The sequence below is a fragment of the Vigna radiata genome, unplaced genomic scaffold (assembly GCF_000741045.1).
Source record: "Vigna radiata var. radiata cultivar VC1973A unplaced genomic scaffold, Vradiata_ver6 scaffold_100, whole genome shotgun sequence".
Lineage (NCBI taxonomy): Eukaryota > Viridiplantae > Streptophyta > Magnoliopsida > Fabales > Fabaceae > Vigna > Vigna radiata.
Window position 1 is genome coordinate 1,346,165 of NW_014544133.1, and position 15,546 is coordinate 1,361,710.

The window sequence follows — 15,546 nt, forward strand, 5'->3', positions numbered from 1 at the left end:
TAGAAACGTAAATGTTACTTTTTTTTTTTTCATATAATCTATTTATTTATATTACTACTAATCTATGTTTTCAATTTAATTAGAAATGTGAATAAATTCAGAGTGCAATAAATTTAAGTATTATATTTAAAAGTTGAAATTTATTAATTTTAAAGTTGATTTTTGCATTTTAATTTATGACATTAATGTATGATTATTTTCTTTATCGTGTTTAGTGTAACAAGTAGAAAAGTTAATTTAAATATGGCTATATAAGTCATATCTTGGATAAAAACCATTATTTGAGCTACAACTAGATATGATTGAACATAGGTAATAATATATATATATCTTTCATATATTAGAAATCACATCAAACTTTAAACATTAATATTTGTACATAATGAAGTTGTGTTATTTTTTTAGCGATTCAAGAATCCATCACCTATATCGAAGATATTATATATGAAGAAAAATAAGATAGAAGTGAGCAACGTATTTACTAAAATAATGAAGTTAGGACTTAAAATAACATTAGTACTTTGTTTGAAAATTGTCTAGGACAAGATTTTGATTATGAACTAATTCCAATAATTTTGAATTGGATTCTAACTTTATATGAGAGTAAATGAGAGTATGCATAGATAATTTATTAGCAAAGAGAATGACATCTTAATTAATGAACGTTTCACAATTTTAAGGATAGTTAAATTATTTAGAGAGCTATTCTTATCATTGATTTACTAATCACACTCAATATCTTATTATTTTCTCAATTTGCTTCCCATCCAATGTGCCAACTAGCTACTATTTTCATCACAATCTCACTTCTTATTTTTAAAATTCAAATTTAGTAAATTATATTTTTCAAAAAAATATTACAAAATTATTAATAGGTTACGTTAGAGAAAAATTCAACATTCATTATTTTGATTTAAGTGTTAAAAACAATAAATTATAAAATGTGATCATATTTCATCTCCAAAACATAAGATTTGTTCAACAATAATTAATGTAAGATAGAAATGTGCATTTAATTATTTGAATATTACTTTAAAAAAAAAAGAATATTTAATGCATGCATGCATATTCTGCAATCAAACTCATTGATGAAATTGTGAACTTTAATAAAAAACTTCTATACATTCAAATACTAACAAATAGGTATATGTAGATATTAAAAATTAAAATTTAGTTAAATAATTGATTTTGAAGCCATAAGAAGTTGTTAGAATTATAATAGAATCATTTCAAACTCTTTAATTTTGATTAGTTGATTCTTATCCATTCATCTCGTCTCTGTAATTTTCTTCAGAAAAGGTAACTGATTTTGGGTTGTACACCTTTTCTTCTTAAAACTTCCTGTAAAGAAAAGAAAATCAGAATCGGAGAGAGAGAAAGGTAACATTTTTTTCTGTGGAAAAGAGAGAGAAACTTCCATTGAGATTGGCGAAATCGTCGTGGTTGCAATAGAAAAGGCAAGGAAAAATAAACAATTTTCCCGGATAAGGGAATAAAAAAATTCATTGTAAGACGTTTGTTTGTCGTTGAGATTTGATCCTTTGCTTTCACTCCCTTGTTCTTGGATCTTTGTCTCGTTGTGCTATCCCAATCCTTCTCTATAACACTTTTTCCCCCATCTTTCTCCTGTTAATTTTTGTTCATTGATTCTTGAAGAACAAAAGATCGTGTTTTGAGTCTCGTGCACCAGAATCTGCTTCAAATTCAATTCTGGGTCGGTTTCAGTTTCTCCAAAAGATTCATCCTCTTTGTTGCATCGTTTGTGCCCGAGGTAGGGCTTCACGGGGTTGCATTAATGGGTTTATTTTTCCGTTGTCTATTTGTGTTATGCTGATTTGGTTTGTGTGGGAATGTTGTGTGAAGGTTTTAAGGTTCGATGAAGCGGCAATGAGGTGTGTGGCTGTGAAATGGAGGTTAGATCAGAGGGCATACAAGTGAGGTGTGATAAATTTTCGGGTCCTGTGATTCCCAGGACACGTTTGAGGATTTGGTTCATTCGTGTGTGCTCAAGCATTGTGCTGTGGACGTGTCTGGTTCAGTTAGTGACAGTGAGTGAACTATGGCATTCACATTTGATTTCTGGGATTACTAATGGTATATATCACATAGCCCAAGTTCAGCTTCCAATACAAGAGGATAATGGGGTTTATCAATCGCCTCCTGCTTTTCTTCCCCGAAGTTAGTTTCTTTACTGAATACTTGTCTTACAGCTAAGTTCTTGTTTGCTTAAATGAATAACTTGAAGCTGTAATGTGACATTGGATACGTATATAATATATTTGAGCAACGAAACCCATTTGTTAGTGTTATTAAAGACGACTATGGTTCTTATAAAAGAAGGTGCAATTGTGTTTGATTTGTGGATTGTGAAATCACTGGGGAGCATCAATGCTTTATGGACTTATGGATGTTAACTAGCAATTATTATTCGGTATTTATGAAGGTGTGATTGGGGATTTGTGATGAGAGCATTAGAATTTCTAACTAAGATTAGAACAGATCTTACTGATTTCTGAACATCGACATTGATTTTGATATTTAATGATCATATTTTAAGGATTTACTGCAAGAAGAGCTGCTTAACATTAGTACTGATTAGTGGTCCCATACAGTTTTGGTTTGGGGTGGCAGGAGCGACTTAAACGGAAAGCAAATATGACAATAACATAGGGTCTTAAGATATGCATACGTTCATACCTGGTAGTTTTACATGTACCTGTTTAAGTTGTAACCAAAGAGGTAATTTTCTCTAAATATTACAGAAAGATCTCCATTTATAGATTTATGTTATGTTATGTTCTTCTAATATGACTTCTTCTATAACTACTTTATATGTATGGATCATAATTTATTCAAAGCTGCTTGCTTGTTTTGGATTTATTGACAATTTCCTGGGTGCTGGACAAAAATTGTGTCCTGTTGGTGTGCCTCATCTTTTGATTTCCGTTATTGTGTATTTTAGTTGTTAAAAGGATTGCGAGTGGGTATAATACGACTGGTATAAATCAATACCATAGGTTTCTTGGATAAGATATTTTAACTGTTTTACCTCTAATTTCTAACTCACTTTGGTATATGTTAAAAACTTTTGACCTGAAACCTGACAGGAAATTATACAAGTAATGGTTTTCTAAGAGTTTCCTGCAATGGGGGCTTGAATCAAATGCGTGCTGCGGTTTGTACTTCCTATTCTGCCGTTTCTCTTTATATTGTATGTCAAGCATAAATACTTATTTAGTGGTATGACGTTTCAGATTTGTGATATGGTGTCTGTTGCTCGGTTTTTGAATCTCACATTGGTTGTTCCGGAGCTTGATAAGACATCATTTTGGGCAGACCCTAGGTATGTACTTTGTTCTGAAAAAAAGATGAGTATCCTGTAATTTGGCCTCCTTGTCATTTTAAGGTTTTTAGTTTTCTTTTTGCAGCAATTTTGAGGACATTTTTGATGTGAAGCATTTCATTGATTCTCTAAGAGATGAAGTTCGGATAGTGAAAAGAGTGCCCAAAAAGTTCAATGGCAAACGTGGATACTCTACCTTGGAGATGCCTCCTGTTAGCTGGTCTAATGAAAAATATTACTTGGAACAGGTGTGCTCATTTTATTTGTTTAATGTCATTTGATCAAAATGCGAAAAACTATATAGTATGCATATTGCAATTTAAGTTTCGGTATTGTGATTATGATTCTTCACCTTTATTTTTATGCAATTGAAATTTATAATTTTAGGACAGCATGGATTCTTTTATTTGTTAGCATTATGATGATACAAATGTTTCATTTCCTCCTAAATCAATTTTTAATTCTTTTTTATTAGGCCATGGAGCCTTTCTTAACTTTTATGATTGTATGGCATTTTGCTACTGTCTTATTTAGTAGACATGATGATACGATGAATTCTATATGTCAATAATTTTGTCGTCTTGCAAATTGCTTGAGACTTAGGCAATATTGTTGTCCCTAGTCTATTATTATGGATTTCTTGTTCGAAATCATGCTATACTTCCCAATAGTTACTTTTGCTATATTTTATTACTCTTGATTTTGTTATGTAATGCTGCAAGACTAAAATGCAGTGTGAACTTGTAGTATATAAATAGGAGGGCATTTTAATTTTCCTTTCATCGTGTCATTGGTACTGTCTGTACCCATCCATGCTGGAGGCTAAATTGGGATAATAGTTAAGAAATTGTTTTAACCTTCCATGACTCATTTCTGAAGTTACTTTTCTTCTTCCTATTATCTCATCTTTTCTCATTAAAAAGGAAAGGACAAGAGAGGCAAGTGTGCAATTTAGGAGAAGAATGTGTTATGTTGTTGAAAATGGAGACTATTGGTTGGGTTATGTTAAGAAACATATTATCATTGAATTTAAGCATTTTAGCTTCTGAATTAAATTGAAATAATATGAAGAAAGGCACAAGTACTACTTTAAGTTACTTTTCTTGTGTTACTTATTTTAAAACTGGACTGAGTTGCTTCTGATGTAGCGCCAAAGTAGTAGGTATCAAAATTTAGAACTATGGCTTCCTCGAGTGCATAGAAGAAAATGATTAGTTTGTAATATTGTGTTAATTAATTAAATTGAAATAATATGAAGAAAGGCACAAGTACTGCTTTAAGATGCTTTTCTTGTGCTACCTATTTAAAAACTGGACTGAGTTGCTTCTGATGTTCTGCCAAAGTAGGTATCAAAATTCAGAACTATGGCTTCCTTGAGTGCATATAAGAAAATAATTTGTTTGTAATATTGTGTTACCTTTTTATGACCAGTACATATATTGAGTTTAATCTAATGCTGTTAATTCAAATTTCAGATTTTACCACTTTTTGGAAAACATAAGGTGTTACATTTCAACAAAACTGATTCCCGTCTAGCAAACAATGGTCTTCCACTTGATTTACAGAAACTCAGGTGTCGTGTCAATTTCCAGGCACTTAAGTTCACTCCTCAAATTGAAAATTTGGGGCACAAATTGATTCAGATGCTTCATGAGAAGGGACCTTTTGTGGCATTGCATCTCAGATATGAGATGGACATGTTGGCTTTCTCTGGTTGTACCCATGGTTGCACTGATAAAGAAGCTGAAGAGCTCAAGCAGCTGAGGTCTTTTATGTTTCTTGTTTGGCTTTATATATTGGATTTTTAACCACTTTTTTTTTTGTCAATAATTGAGAGAGATGGTTCTTATCTGGGAGATGCCGGGGAGGATACAACTGAATATCTTTTCTGTTTTCCCTGTGATAGATATTAACATTAATTTGAATTAGTTAATCATGCCTTCTATTCATTTTGAGACGAAAAATAGGAACATTATAGTTTGGGACTGATAATAGGTACTGGTTAGTTGTGCTGTTTGAGGAAACTTCCAATTGGAGAGTAGAGATTCTATACTATATTTCATGAATTATATATGTTGATTTGTAGTACTTTGAGGAAATAAAGATTTTTATGATCATAAATTCTGCTATGAGCCACCATATTGAATTCCTCTTGTAATTCAGGTATGCTTTCCCTTGGTGGAAAGAAAAGGAGATCATTTCTGAGGAGAGGAGATCACAGGGCTTATGTCCTCTGACACCAGAGGAGGCAGCCTTAGTTCTGCGAGCCTTAGGTTTTGGTAGGGAGACTCAGATCTATATTGCAGCTGGTGAGATTTATGGTGGTGAACGCAGACTTGCACAATTGAGATCTGTATATCCACGAATTGTGAGTTTTCATTGGATTATAGTTTTTCCTACCAACTTTCTGTTTATTTTTTGGATATTAAAATGGTTCAGAATAATACTAATGGGTTGTTGTGGATTATGCAAAATTTTCCTTGCGCATTCTGTCTGTGGTTGAAAATTGGTCTAGCCTTCAGACCTGTTGGCCCTGATCTAAATATGCATTTTCTCTTTTTGATCCTCCTTTCTTCCCTTTCAAATTGTTCTGCATCGAAGCATCTGACTTTTCTTCGCAATTTTAGGTGAAAAAGGAAACATTGCTAACCTGGGATGAGTTGCGGCAGTTCCAGAATCATTCATCTCAGATGGCAGCCTTGGATTTTATGGTTTCAGTAGCCAGTAACGCATTTGTTCCTACCTATGATGGGAACATGGCAAAACTAGTGGAAGGTCATCGCAGGTATGTATTTACCCTTGCAGGTTGCAGTTTGGTTTTGGAGAATGTAAACACACCCTGTATTAAAATGAGTGAACTTCAAAGTACTGATTTTGGAGAATCTAAATTGTTACCAAGAGAAGTCCTAGTATAATGCAATGTTTCTACAAAACCAGAGTGCAACTCATTAAATAAAAAGTAAGACACTTAATCTTGTGTTTTCTGATGAAGAGTGGGTTGGTAGCATTTTTCTGTTTAGTAATTATGTTTTATTTCACATGAATATCGGTGGAAAGTCTCTAAGTAGTTTGTGTGCAGGTATTCTGGTTTTAAAAAGACCATCTTATTGGACCGAAAAAAGGTGGTAGAATTAGTTGACATGCATCAAAATGGAACCCTTTCATGGATTCAGTTTGCAGATGCTGTGAGAGTGGTTCATGAGAGGAGAATTGCTCAGCCAACTAGGCGTAGAGTTATCTTAGATAAGCCAAAGGAAGAGGACTACTTCTATGCCAATCCTCATGAGTGCCTCTGTGAGGAAACAAATTGTGATGACTTGCTAGGTCCTCATAACTCTAGTAAGGTATCATCATGAGTTTGGAGGAGGAATCCAAAATATGCATTCATTCTTCCTCAGGTGCTGTGCTAAGAATCAAGATTACAGCCCTCACAGGAATTTTGTAGGGAACAAGCAAAGGAGTAAAAATAACAAGCAAAGAGAGAAGCATTAGCTTATATTGTGTGGCTGGCAAAAGTTCATTTTTTCCTTCATTAGTTAATTTTTTCTTCTTCTTCTTCTTCTTCTTCTTCTTCTGTCTCTTAATAGTTTCATTCAATGAATATTTGACAATTCAAATTCAAATTAAGTATACCATAAAATAGGATAAAATAGAAGGAGTAACTCATCATCGTATCCTAAAAGGATATCATTTAATGAATTGGAGTATTGATGGAGAATTTTATTTCCTAGAAGACATTACTGTTGGATAAGTGGTGAGACAATATGAATGCTACAGTTATGGAGATATTAAATACGCCTGCAAAAATGGTTGAAATATATTCAAATAATACTAAACTTAGTACAAAGTCAAGGCCACTTCGTTTTGCACCTTATACTTTCTTTTGTAACTCTATAAATATTAAAATCATTACTTTCTCCATTGGTTTAAAGTTCTTCCTGGACTTTGGAATATAGAAATCTTGTGAGTTGTGCAATCCAGGATTAAAAAATGTAAATTGGATTATACAGTTCCGAACAATAATTTAAAAGTCAATTTTTACTTTTGTATTGTATAATTATGAAGTTACTTTTAACTTTGTAATCTGAAAAACAATATTGATTTTTGGACTGTACAATATGAAAATATTTGTTTCAGAAAAAATAATTTTTATTTTTATTTTTCAGAAAAGAATATCTTTCAGATTGTAGAATTTGAAATGTTTTTTAGAAAAAATTAACTTCCAGATTCTATAATTCGAAAGTATTTCTTCATGGTATTCAAACTGATATTTTTCATAGGCATTCCTCGTGGGTTGTGGATTATGCAATCTATAATTAAAAAATGCATACAATAACTTCTAAGTTTGATTGAATTAGTATAAAACTTTCTTTTATACTTGATCTATTCACTAATAAGTATTTGAATTTATTAAATGCACAAAGAGTCTAGACTCTATTGAATCTTCCTTTTTAGCATCATGTTCATCAATAATAAGATTACTATCAATTGAATCAAAGATTAAAAATCTGGTTAAATGATTGTTTTTCTTAATATTTATGTTAATATATCTACTTTAAAAATCATCCTATAATATGTTTTAAATGTGTTGAATTTTATTACCACTTTCATATTGAAATTCTAACTACTTAATATTAAAATCATTTTATTCATAGATATTCAAAAATGAAAAAACTAGTATCATTTTAAACTCATTTCAAATTGTTTGCAATCAATTATTATCCAGTATGGTTTTTATTTGAAGATTAATTTATAAGTAAATTCAATCTCAAGTAATATTATGTTTTGTAATACTTATTTTACTTGTACTTAATTAAGATGAGTCATTGATAAATTTGAGAACTTTTGAGTCCCTATTAAATTTTTATGATTTATTGAATTTTTAATAGTTTAAAACTTTTCAATTGAATTTCTACGTTAGATTTTTCTGTTAATGTGACGTGACTATTACTTTATTCGGTCATTTTGTTTAAATGTACCATATAATATTTTTCTATTTTTTTACAAGAGACTATGATGACGAGGATTTTTTTTATTGATTTTTAGTATTTAATGAAATTCTTTTAAAATTATTTAAAGTTTTTTAAAAATTTTAAATTTTAAAATTTTTGTAATTTTTATTAACTTAATTTTTTTAATAAATATTTTGAGAAAGAGACAAATTTAACGACTTAATCGATTTTTTTTTTTAAAAATACCATAAAAATTAATAGAAACTTGATTAAAAGTTTTCATATTTCATAACCTTTTATTTTTATCCATATTAAAATTAATTTAATAATTTATAAAATATTCCAAGGACTATTTTGAAATTTTCTTTTAAACAGCCAAACAAGGCTTCCCTTTGTGTGAAGGCGATTTAAACGTGATTCTTTGGTAGGTTAGATGATAGATGCAAGGCAAATAATTTATCATAGACGAAGGAGAGAAGTGTGTGTTTAGGCGTAGACATGTATCATCCAACCAGAGGTGGCGTTCGTGGCGGTCGAGATCGTAAGTTTTCTATGCTCTTCTCTTGTCCCGACACCATCAATTTCTCTTTTTTTCCATCTCTCTCTTTCGGAAATATGTCAAGTTGAAATTTCTAGAATTCATTCTCGAATTTCGTATGGTGAACGGTTTCTACAAATTAGGGTTTTGTCTTTTTTAATTTTATGTTTTCATGAGTTGATCGATCATATTGAACCCTAGAACTCTGGGCTTTACAAAATTAATTCTCAAGAGTTAACCTATGTTTATAATTTTAATTGATTATGAATGAATGTAAATTTTATGTTTGCGTTTTACCTTTGATGACCAGAGTTCACTTGGGAGGATGTCAAAGTTGATAAGCATAGGGAGAACTACCTTGGTCACAGTATCAAGGCTCCTGTTGGAAGATGGCAGAAAGGTAAAATTGATTCTTTATTTCAACTCAGGATTCTGTTCATTGAGAATTTTAAATGTTGTTTTTATACTCTTGCATGTAGCATGGTGACAAACCATTAGTTAGTTACATTTGAAGACACCGGATACCTGGGAGATATGGGTGCCCTCGACTTGTAATTCTGATTATTTGGGGATTCATAACATGCTTTTAATTGGTATTTATAGTTTTATGCTTTGAATTGACTAATGGAATAATTAAACTCTGTTCTGATCTAAACCCGAATTGATATTCCCATTTAATATTTTAGTTGGATACTGTTAGACATCAGTTCGCAGTATTGAGAGAATATCTCATTATTCTGTTATATTATTTAAAGGCTATTGTTCCACCTTCTCTCTCTCTTCTAAGATATATTTACAAGCAGAGGACCTTCTACAATGTGTATGTATTTTCTGTTTATCACTAAAAGAAAAAAGAAGAAGAGGTGTTTCTACCAAAACCACCAAAGTTTCCATATGATATCTTTTTCAATATGGTTATTCAAACAGATATTTGTTTATAGTCTTGAACAGATGTTGAAAACTTATGTTTGTCGTATTCCCTGTTTGAGTCAATTAAATTGGTCACCCTTTGGTTTTCAAAATCTACTGAAGTGGCTTCTTTCTTCAATAGAGAACAATTTGTCTTCTGTATAAAACAAATTTGGCCAATTTACTCTAATATGAGCTTCTTCTGAGTGCTTCCCTACCTCCTCCTCTTAGTCTATTTATTTTACTGGAATATATTTACAACTGCTATTTAACTCATTGGTATTGGATCTTAGGTTGTTTCATAATATTTTTAGTAATGCGTGATGGAAGTATATAAGCGTAGCATATGGCATGTTGGTTTTGCTGACATTTTTTACATTGTATTTAGATCTATTTGATTTACTTGAATTGACTTATAAGAAGCTGGGAAGTCTGAAGAAAGATAATAGACAGACACGTAAAAGAAAAACTATTCCTCTGCTTCCTGTTTCTAAGATGCTTAAAAAAGGCTCAAGACACGAGCATATAAACATTAACTATTTTTTTTGTTCTTTGCTTTTCATAACTTTTCCTGTTTTCTTCTCACTTTGTATTGCTTGGAAGAAGTAGTAGAAGTAGGAATCCATTAACTGTTTTCCGGATGCCTTGCTTTTTTGTATTGACGGTGTATTGCCAATGAAATCTGATTACACTTTAGCTTTGCCAGTGTTCAAAGAAATGTCCTATGTTAGGATGCTTTGAGCTTTGTAGTTATTTGAACACACGAGCTTTAGCTACTCTATTGCAGGATTCACTTTGTTTGTGACCTACCATAATTATGGTTTCATCTCTTTCCTGAATCTGTACTGAGGATAACTCCACTTTTCATTGTATTTATTGTATAGATTTCTCTTTGATCAGTGTAGTTCATTGGTCAAATTTTCTAGCAATGCGCAGTTTGTTATTACCTTTGTAAAAGAGCATCATTGAATCTCCTCCTTTGATTCAACAGGGAAAGATCTTTTCTGGTATACCAGGGATAAAAAGTCCCAAAATGCAGAAATGGAAGCTGCAAAAGAAGAGATAAAAAGAATTAAGGAAGAAGAGGAGCAGGCAATGAGGGAAGCACTTGGCTTAGCTCCCAAGCGTGCTAACCGTCCTCAAGGTAATCGTTTAGATAAACACGAGTTTTCAGAACTGGTAAAGCGAGGATCTACAGCAGAGGACTTAGGTGCAGGTCATGCTGAAGCGGCAAGGGTCCAGGGTCTTGGTTTTTCAAGGTAATGTGACTTAGAAAGTAAAACATTTTTAAAGCTATTATTGTCTTCATATTTAATTTAATTTTTGCTATTTTCTTTTTCAGTTGCTTCTGATTTTTTTAGCTCATTGTTTGAAAAAAACCATTTCTCCTCTTAGGTTTTCATATTTATTTTCTATTTCAGCTGTTTCTGTTTTTACCTACTTGAGATCAAAGTAAAGAAGATTTAGGGTGAATTTGAGAGAGTGAGTTCTCTCCTCTTAGGTTTTCATATTTATAGTAGTTTGAGATACATTAGATACAATGGATGAAAGAAAAGAAGAGAACTCTAGAAGATGCTCCTAGTTACTTGGTCCAACACATAGTACAATAAACCATATTTAAGACTATTTATTCTAACACTCCCCAAACTGGAGGGTACAAATTATATGTTCCAAGCTTTATTACTACATCTACAAGTTGGTCATTTGATCCGACAAAGTTAGCCAAATTTCTTTGGACAATAATTTTTCTCGAATAAAATGACAATCAATTTTCATATATTTGGTCCTTTCATGGAATACAGAATTAGAAGCAATGTGGAGAACAGTTTGATTATCACAATATATCTTCATTGGCTAAATGTAGCAAAAACCTAATTCTTGTAAGAATTGTTTAACCCATATAAGTTCAAATGTCAGGAATGCCTTTGCTCTGTACCCTACTTCAGCAGATGGTCGTGCAACAACAACATTCTGCCTTTTACTTTTCCACAAGACTATATTTCCTTGAAGAAAAACACAATATCAGCATCTATCTATAGGAGAACTAGCCTAATCAGCATCACAATATCCAATAACTTGGCTATTTCCTTTATCCTCATAAAGTAGTCCGTTCTAGAGCTTTTTTAAGATATTTTAGAATACAAATGACAACATTCCAGTGATCGACACAAGGATTTTGAATAACTGCGAAGGATAGAATGGTCTAGTAATAATAAGATAAATAAGTTTTCCAACTAGTTCTCTGGACCTTTCTGATTTGGATCCATGGGTAGGTAAACCAGTCAATCATACTTGTCTCTTTAAGAATATCAAAAACATATTTCATTTGAGAAATTACAACTCCTTCCTTCGAGGGCTACTTCTATGCCCATAAAATATTTTATATTTCCAAGATCCTTGGTCTGGAAAGATGGCATAAATGTTCCTTTTACTGAGATTTTTCCAGCATCATTGCCTGTGATCATTATATCATTGACATACACTATTAAGTACACACATTTTCCAGGAGAGGTAAGGCAATAGAAAACAGAGTGGTCTGCCTCACTGCATTTCAGCTCAAAGGATTGAACAATGTTGCTGAACTTCCCGAACCAAGCATGTGGAGATTGCTTGAGACTGTAGAGAGAGTGGCACAACTTACAAACTAAAACCAGACTCCCCCTAAGCCACAAGCCTAGGAATATGATTGCTGTGGTGTATGAAATATACACACATACAATGGTCAATAATCTACTACGGCAATACCAATCTACTGTCCTAGTTTGTTATAGTTGTCTTTGGCAGTTGTAATTGGCTATAATGGTAGATTGATTGGTTGTACTTGTGTAGTTTTTCACACTCGTTTTTGAAAACTGTTCTTTTAGAATATTCAACAGATTTATTCTCTTGAAGATATACCCCACACCGAGTTTGTTTTCCTTCTAAATGAAACTATTATGCCACCAATCATGTTTATTCTCATGGAATTCCCTACCAATATTCTGTTACTTACATTTCCTATCGTTTGTAGAGAACCACGCCCTTGGGAGGAACCTGGTTCTTCAAAACTTTCAGTGGATGATGCACCAGCCGAGGTGGAAAATGTATCTATTCCAAATCAACCAGCAACGAAGACTGAAGATGCTTCAGAAGATGAAAGTAGAAGAAAGAGAAGACGAGAGGAGAGGAAGCAGGAGAAACATGAAAAGCGGGAGAAGAAGCAGTCTCGGGAGGATAGGAAGCAAGAGAAACGTGAGAAACAGGAAAAACATGAGAAGCGGTATTCTCGTGATTCAGATGATAGGAAGAGGCACAAGAAAGACAAGGAGAGGAGGAGACATGATTCAGATTGAATTTCTTCTGGGGGTGTGTGTTGTCATCATCTATGTGAATTAGCATGTTTATTTCTAGTTCAATGACTCAATATGGATGGTGTATCTTGGTAATTGGCATTCCTAATGGCCTGCATGTTGGCACTAACAATCAGGCATGCGTTAAATTTGGAATTTGTGATCAAGGGAAATGAAGCCAGTCACTTGTGTTTCTATTATATCACGAGTTCTCACCCAGTCTTTCTCTTCCCTCTTTGAGCCAAGAATAATGTTTCTATCATCATCTCTCTGGAGATGCAAGTATGCTCTATTCTTGGGAGAAATCATTTTGTTTTCTTTACTCTTTTGGACTCTTCTGATTTACCTTTCAAGAAAGGTTATGTTCTCTTATATGAAAGTATAGGTTTTGCTCCCTTTGGAACCCTTATTGCGCACCTGTTTGTTGCCTTTAGGGTCTTGAGAGATAGTCCTATCAGGTTCACGTTTGGATGTTTTATCCCAACAAAAAATGACAAATAATTATTACAAAACTTGTTTCTTCAATCACTTGCTCAAATTGAGTAGGCACAAGAAAGTAAAAATAATCTTTTTGTTTTTTTAACCTCCATTTTAGAATCTCATGCTTTTAAGACTCATGGGGAAAATCAATCCAACCATGAATTGAACGTCTCTTAACTAAATTAAACATGTTTCGGATTATTTAATTTAAAATAAAAAATGTCGGAACACAATTTTTTTTTTCAAATCTTACAATTCGAAAGGTTCATTTAATACGTTCCAAAAGCCTAATCTAAAAAGTAACAAAAAAATGAGATATAATTAATAAAAGGTTTAAAGAATAATTTTGATGTATTATTTTAATGAATAGAGTACCATATATATACATATAAGGATCCTATGATTCTTTATCTATTAAAAGAATGATAGGTGTACAAATCTGTGCAAATTAAAATAATATCTAAATTATAACTAACACAATATTTGATTGTCTAATATTCTTTAATAGAATATTTAGCATATCTTAACACCCCGCTTAAGTTGGTGCATGGATATCACACATTCCCAACTTGAATAGAAACTCATCAAACAATCTTCTTGACACTCCTTTGGTGAGAACATCAGCCAACTGTAACTCTGATCTTATAAATGGAAAGAAAATTATTCCAGCTTCAATCTTCTCTTTGATGAAATGTCTATCAATCTCCACGTGTTTTGTTCTATCATGTTGAACAGGATTATGAGCAATTGCAATAGCCGAAATATTGTCACAGTACAACCTCATAGCTTCATTTGGTTTAAATCCCAAATCTGATAAACACATTTTTAATCCACAAAAGTTCACATACACCTAGTGCCATGCCTCTGAATTCTGCTTCAACACTAGATCTTGCTACTACAGGTTGCTTTTTACTCCTCCAAGTTACAAGTTCCCTCCAACAAAGGTAAAGTATCCAAAGGTAGATCTTCTATCATCTTTTGAACCTGCCCAATCTGCATCAGTGTATCCTTCTACCTACCTTTAAGTTTCCATTATTTGAGAACAAAATTCCTTTTCCAGGAGCAGACTTCAAATATCTCAAGATTCTTTCAACAACATCCATATAAAGCTTTCGTGGGTCATGCATAAATTGACTAACAACATTCACTGCATAGGTGATATCTGGACGTGTATGGCACAAATAAATTAATTTTCCTATCAGCCTTTGGTATCTTCCTCTGTCTATGCTTGCTGAATTTGAGCATTGAAAGAGTTTATGATTTTGTTCAATTGGTGTATTAGCTGGTTTACTCCCAAGCAGCCCAGTTTGTGATAGTAAATCAATAGTATATTTTCTTTGGCATAGAAAAATACCATGTTTTGATCTAGCTACTTCAATACCCAAAAAATATTTGAGATTTCCAAGTTGTTTCATCTCAACTTCAGATGAAAGGTATCGTTGTAAACTAGAAATCTCATCTTGATCATTTCCTGTAACAATCATGTCATCTGTCATCTGCATATATAATCAAAGTTGTAACCTTTCCTTTTCCTCTCTTAAAAAATAAGATGTGATCAGACATCTCAACTTCAGATGAAAGGTATCGTTGTAAACTAGAAATCACATCTTGATCATTTCCTGTAACAATCATGTCATCTACATATATAATCAAAGTTATAACCTTTCCTTTTCCTCTCTTAAAAAATAGGTTTTTGTACCATAGTAGGCAAAAATGAGGGGAATATTACGAGAATAGGCAAAAAAAAAAATTAATTACGAGAATAGGAAAGTCGTGCCACCCATGCACGACTTCAAATAAAGAAGTCGTGCCACCCCTGCACGACTTCACACTGTTCATTTGACTTTAAGGCATGGTAATCGATTACAAGTATATCGTAATCGATTACCAAGACATTTTTAACAAAAAAAAATAAAAAAACAAACGAAGTCGTATGAGGGTTTGACGACTTCTACTATTAAAGTCATGCAACCCCCTCACGTTTTCACTTTTTAT

The 15,546-nt window shown here is 32.5% G+C and overlaps 2 protein-coding genes across 4 annotated transcripts; both read left to right on the plus strand.

Moving 5' to 3' along the window:
- Positions 1–1,303: 1,303 nt before the first annotated feature.
- On the plus strand, positions 1,304–7,076 carry LOC106755340 (uncharacterized protein At1g04910-like). 3 transcript variants are annotated; one of them, XM_014637485.2, is made up of 10 exons: positions 1,306–1,507; positions 1,657–1,771; positions 1,864–2,178; positions 3,108–3,175; positions 3,255–3,343; positions 3,429–3,591; positions 4,819–5,108; positions 5,507–5,711; positions 5,971–6,128; positions 6,423–7,076. In XM_014637485.2, exons 3-10 carry the CDS (start codon positions 1,908–1,910, stop codon positions 6,697–6,699), a joined length of 1,521 nt encoding a protein of 506 aa, XP_014492971.1. In that variant the 5' UTR covers positions 1,306–1,507; positions 1,657–1,771; positions 1,864–1,907; the 3' UTR covers positions 6,700–7,076. The 3 variants fall into 3 exon arrangements, with proteins under 3 accessions (XP_022633934.1, XP_014492971.1, XP_022633933.1); XM_022778213.1 differs by having other exon boundaries at positions 1,304–1,771; positions 4,936–5,108; XM_022778212.1 differs by having other exon boundaries at positions 1,306–1,771.
- Positions 7,077–8,677: 1,601 nt separating this feature from the next.
- LOC106755263 (multiple myeloma tumor-associated protein 2 homolog) lies at positions 8,678–13,393 on the plus strand. Its single transcript, XM_014637377.2, has 4 exons — positions 8,678–8,836; positions 9,144–9,233; positions 10,734–11,001; positions 12,753–13,393. The coding sequence occupies exons 1-4, from the start codon at positions 8,794–8,796 to the stop codon at positions 13,072–13,074; spliced, it is 723 nt and encodes a 240-aa protein (XP_014492863.1). The 5' UTR covers positions 8,678–8,793; the 3' UTR covers positions 13,075–13,393.
- The last annotated feature ends 2,153 nt before the right edge of the window (positions 13,394–15,546 follow it).

What these genes read in the sequence shown, in the direction of transcription:
- LOC106755340 (XM_022778212.1), top strand. Translation starts at nt 1,908, where the DNA reads ATGGAGGTTAGATCAGAGGGCATACAAGTGAGGTGTGATAAATTTTCG. An exon ending in TCATTTTGGGCAGACCCTAG is followed by an intron (nt 3,344 to 3,428) that starts GTATGTACTTTG and finishes TTCTTTTTGCAG; the next exon opens with CAATTTTGAGGACATTTTTG. An exon ending in GAAGAGCTCAAGCAGCTGAG is followed by an intron (nt 5,109 to 5,506) that starts GTCTTTTATGTT and finishes CTTGTAATTCAG; the next exon opens with GTATGCTTTCCCTTGGTGGA.
- LOC106755263 (XM_014637377.2), top strand. Translation starts at nt 8,794, where the DNA reads ATGTATCATCCAACCAGAGGTGGCGTTCGTGGCGGTCGAGATC. An exon ending in CGTTCGTGGCGGTCGAGATC is followed by an intron (nt 8,837 to 9,143) that starts GTAAGTTTTCTA and finishes TTTGATGACCAG; the next exon opens with AGTTCACTTGGGAGGATGTC. An exon ending in CAGGGTCTTGGTTTTTCAAG is followed by an intron (nt 11,002 to 12,752) that starts GTAATGTGACTT and finishes TATCGTTTGTAG; the next exon opens with AGAACCACGCCCTTGGGAGG.